This window comes from Limulus polyphemus, unplaced genomic scaffold (genome assembly GCF_000517525.1).
Source record: "Limulus polyphemus unplaced genomic scaffold, Limulus_polyphemus-2.1.2 Scaffold170, whole genome shotgun sequence".
Lineage (NCBI taxonomy): Eukaryota > Metazoa > Arthropoda > Merostomata > Xiphosura > Limulidae > Limulus > Limulus polyphemus.
The window spans coordinates 78,971-84,403 of NW_013665780.1; the positions used below are offsets into that span (position 1 = coordinate 78,971).

At 34.0% G+C, this 5,433-nt stretch overlaps 1 protein-coding gene across 1 annotated transcript in view; it reads right to left on the minus strand.

Annotated features, from left to right (window-relative positions):
* LOC106477836 (transcription factor Sox-6-like) overlaps positions 1-5,433 on the minus strand; it is a 76,522-nt gene that overhangs the window by 14,642 nt on the left and 56,447 nt on the right. The window contains exon 7 of the mRNA XM_022381511.1: positions 1,242-1,481. Within this exon, the coding sequence (XP_022237219.1) occupies positions 1,242-1,481 (240 nt within the window). The remainder of the gene's footprint in view (positions 1-1,241; positions 1,482-5,433) is intronic.

Here is a 5,433-nt window from a genome sequence, read left to right on the forward strand (position 1 = left end):
GTGTATCGTCTATATTGTTGCATCAGCTGAAATTTCGAGAAACTCTCCTCACGCCTATAAATATAACGAACGCGATGCACCAAATGACAGTATATAATATTGATTTGCTATAGTTGATATGATAATTGTAGAAAATTCTCGAATGTAAGAGTAAACAATATATGTGTGTATCGTCTATATTGTTGCATCAGCTGAAATTTTGAGAAACTCTCCTCACGCCTATAAATATAACGAACGCGATGCACCAAATGACAGTATATATTATTGATTTGCTATAGTTGATATGATAATTGTAGAAAATTCTCGAATGTAAGAGTAAACAATATATGTGTGTATTTAATCATGTAATGTTCAACGAAATATATTATTTTCAAAAATTTATAGTTTTCTGAAATCAGCTGCAAAGGAAATAAACAATTTTTTATTTAAAAAAAAAAGAACTTATCAGGTTTTATTTTCAACTTTGAATCATTTTGGGTTTCGAATTAAATATCTTTTATATGTCACCGATTCTCGTGTTACGTCTTTATCTACTGACAGAAACAAGATATATGATCAGTAACAAAGAATGGATAAATTAATTTTAATAAAAATAATATCACACCTTTCAAAAATTGTAGGCATTTTTAAACCAAAAATCGAAAAGGTTATTTTCTAAATATGAATGTGATCCTATTGTAAGCAATTCGATAGATAATTGATTTATGTGTTCACAGTATTAAGTTATCTATGTAGTTGGTGAATAATACATTGTCTAACATCCATTCCAGCTAAAATTACACATTTCTTTTCAATTTTTAAACAAAGCAAGTAGTATTGGACTTGTTATAATGCTGTTAATGTGTCTGACTGAGTTTAATAAGTTTAAAGTAATATGTCTGACTGAGTTAATACGTTTAAAGTAATATGTCTGAATGAGTTAATAAGTTTAAAGCTATATGTCTGACTGAGTTAATAAGTTTAAAGTAATATGTCTGACTGAGTTAATAAGTTTAAAGTAATATGTCTGACTGAGTTAATAAGTTTAAAGCTATATGTCTGACTGAGTTAATAAGTTTAAAGTATATGTCTGAGTGAGTTAATAAGTTTAAAGATATATGTCTGAATGAGTTAATAAGTTTAAAGCGATATGTCTGAATGAGTTAATAAGTTTAAAGCGATATGTCTGAATGAGTTAATAAGTTTAAAGCGATATGTCTGTGCACTTGCCAATGGATCACAAAGATCCAAACGACTCTTACTCTGACAAGTAATAACCATCTCGCCTTTCTTGTCGTCGTCGCTAGTGCTTGCCTCTGTGGCTTCTTTCTTTGAACTTTTAGAGTCACTAGATAATGTTTTGGCAGTTTGTGTCATGTACATATGCAGCGGGAATTGACTTTCTGATGATCCCAGTTCCAAGCCAGGCGTGGTCTGTCCAACCGGCATTCCAGAGCTGGGTGGTCTATCAACTCCTTGTAACGCTGCAGCTCGTAGTGCAGCTGTAGAACAAAGATCATCAACAGATATTAACAAACAAACACTGCTGTATATTAAAAGATGAAGGTGAACACCAACCTAATATAATTAACAATACAATATTGCTGTATCTTTTCTGAATGTGGAACAAAAAATAATAATAACTGGAGCATTACGCGTATTTATATATAGTTACTGTGAAAAAACGTCAAGAATTAAAAACTACCTTATGAAACATGTGGAACATAAAAATAATAACTGGATCATTATTACACGTATTTATAAACGGTTGCTGTGAAACAAAGTCAAGAATAAAAAATAGCTTATAAAATATGTTACACACCGACAGTTCTAACTAGTTTGTTTCTGAATTTTAGCGCAAAGCTACAAGAAGGCTGTCTGTACATTAAATTTGAAATGACAGACTAGAGGGAAAGCAGCAAGACAACAGCATCCACTCGCCAACTCCTGTCTGATCGAACAGTAATGTTTAGCCTTCACTCTTATAGCGCACCCACGGCCCAAAAGTGTGCGTTTCTTGCAGCAAAGGAACGAAAATCTTGAATCCTCGAATTCACAGCCCAAACATCGGGTCACGCCCGGTCCAACAGTTTTAACAAAAACGCAATTAATGTATTTCACAGATGAAAAAGGGCGATATAAGAATGTTAAAATAAACAATATTTGCACGTACTATAAACAAGAGAAAAAAATTGCAGTAAATAACAATAAATATGAAACCCAATTTATCATTTATCACTAAGTTACACCGGTTTCAGAGAACTCTAACCGTTATCATTAACCCTGGAGGGGGGCAAATCGAAAGAAGAAGACTAGGTATATTCGTCAAATCCTACATAGGTATAGATTCACTGTGGTGTGCAAAATACAACTCAGGAATATATCAGTGACTAATAATATTATTAAGTAAAAGTATATATATATATATAATGCGGAGCAGAAAGTAAAAACAGGACAATCAATAATTGTAATACGTGAATATGGGAACGACAAAAATGAAAAATCACCCATAACACCCGCAAGTAAAATAATATATTATACAACAATAACTTAAATCTAAGCAATGTTAAGTATATAAAACATACTAGAATGTTTTACCATGACAGAAATTATAGCGAACTATACAGTGGTCCTTTGAAGGCTCTCTTTACACTTCGCCCGGCATGGCCAGGTGGATAAGGCGCTCGACTCACAATCTGAGGGTCGCGGGTTCGAATCCGCATCCCACCAAACATGCTCGCCCTTTCAGCCGTGGGGGCGTTATAATGTGACGGTCAATCCCACTATTCGTTAGTAAAAGAGTAGCCCAAGAGTTGGCGGTGGTTGGTGATGACTAGATGCCTTCCCTCTAGTCTTACACTGCTAAATTAGGGACGGCTAGCGCAGATAGCCCTCGTGTAGCTTTGCGCGAAATTCCAAAAACAAAAAAACAAAAACTTTACACTCCTCAAAAGATAAATATTTTCACGTGTTGAATTGAATGTCCTAACAATTTCCCTTCATAAGCTATTTATCCAGATAATCAGTTATAGATAACACATAACTGAGCAATCATTAATAAAGTTAGTATGATAAGGAATGAAAAAGTCAAAAAATTTCTGACAAATCGACGGGGAAAAATTTATACCGTGAACCTCCAAACATGGTTCTTCCTGATAAACGTTCATCTTTGCCATCTTCAAGACTTGATTGAAAAAAATACCATACTTCAAGCCATAAAAAATCATAACTACTTTCAATTTGTGTATATTTGAAAGATTCCCATACATGGTGCCATTAATTATTTCTTTCATAAGGCCAGAAGAGTAGTTAGGTTTCACCTTCCTTTCATCTGCAGTATGTACAGGTTTTGGTCGCGAAAAAATATTTTATGTAAGTACAAAAAAGCAAACGTGATGTTTATGATAACAATTAATATATGGCTATCGCTAGTCCTAGGAAGTCTGCTAGAAAAATCAAAGTTGAAAACTACCAGAACTATTATTGTTTTTATTTGTCAATGGAACACCTAATAAATCTCGTTAATTTTAATCACGTGAAAAACATGGCCTTGCCATTACACGAAAAAAAAAATTGTTTCTTTGTTGTTGAGCACAAAGGTACACAATGGGCTAACTATGCTGTGCCCACCATGGGCAATGAAAACCGGTTTTCAGCGTCATAGGCCTTCATACTTGCCGCTGAGCCAGTGGGGGGGGGGCGCATGAGAAAGTAACAGGAAGGGAAAGGGCTGGGATAAAAGATTATTGAAGATCTTTCTCTCCAGATTTGTAATCAAGCACAAAGCTATACAATGGGCTATCTGTGATCTGCCCACCACGGGTATCGAAACCCGGATTCTAGCGTTGTAAGTCCGCAGACATACCGCTGTGCCACTGGGGGGGGGGGCTACTGGACTCAGATTGGAAGTACTGAAATTGTTTTGGCTTTAGAATTTTTGCATACCTGGTCTAGAGGTGCACGATGTTTGGGCTAAAACAAAACATTTGCCATTTTTAATTCTAGAAAAGAATAATAAACATGCAAATTTAGTGCATAATGAGTAAATTATGTAAACAGGAAAGTCTATAGTGGTTTGTTTTTTATTTTCCTTTTTTTATTTCGGCTATAAAACTACCGCTATGTTTGATAGTGATTTCATAAGACCAAACGTTTTAACTTAATGTTTTCTTCACTTTAATAACCACTTTCTTTAACCACGTATTTATAATGGACTGTTCACTGCTTACTACATTAATCCGAAGTCGAATACCTTAGGCTTCAATAACTCAGTGTTACAGTAAAAAAAAAAAAAAGGTCATATTTAATTCTTCAAAGTTAAAGATGAAATTTGTTTAAAGATCTAAATCGCCTAGTTTAATTGAAGGAACACTATAATATAGAAGTTTATTGTCGAATGAGTGTCGAATTCGAGGAATTTGTTAAATTATAAACTGAAATACAGTTTGAGATTAAATGAAGATTTCCACTTTTGTCTAAGCTGTGTATAGCATTTTCGAGCACATTAAGTATACATATTCTGTAACGAAGAAATACACCTGAGAATAAAACATGAAACGAGTGGAAGAGAGCGTTAAGCGTTTTAACACAAGGAAAGATATGCTGGTAGACCTGCTACAAGAAGTGGGTATGTAACAGAATTAGTGTTAAATATTAAATAAAATTTTAACCAATGAAAAATTGGGCACACACACTTTTACTATTGACGTTACTCGTTCACAAAGACGTTCGACATGTCATTTGTCACTAAACTTTACTAAACATTCAGAAGCTGTCTTGATCATGATGAGTATGTAAAGTAAGAAATATAAGTTATTAATTCGTACGATAGTTTAGCTGATCCATCTTTGGGGTAATAATATGATGTAATACGACAACACGACCATTAATTCGTACGATAGTTTAGCTGATCCATCTTTGGGGTAATAATATGATGTAATACGACAACACGACCGAGAGTGTTTTGCTTTGATTGGTGCAAATTTAGTAATTATTGTTTGATAATCAAAGCAATTTGAATATCTATACAGAGCATGTGATTAGCAGGTTAGTACGATAAAATATAAAGAAATAAAAATAAAGATTCAGTTCACGTACAGTAGTCACTGTGAAGAATAACAATGAGAGAATTTAAAAAATAAAATAACAAAACCGTTTGTTTTTGTGCTGAAAAGTAATAATTTTTGTATGCATGTACGTCATACCATTCTAGGACTTATCCACTAAATTACGGGGATTCTCAATTTGTACCCTCCATCATTAACCCCCTCGGCTTGATGTATTTCTCCATTTACCCCCTTACTTCCATACAAAAAATTCATAGCCATCATAAAGGGACAGAAAAACAAGAAGGTCAGAAAAAAAATATTATTCAGGTTTTGCACAAAAATAGCACACACACACACACACATTCTTAGCATTCTCTCTCTCTCTCTCTCACACACACACACACAC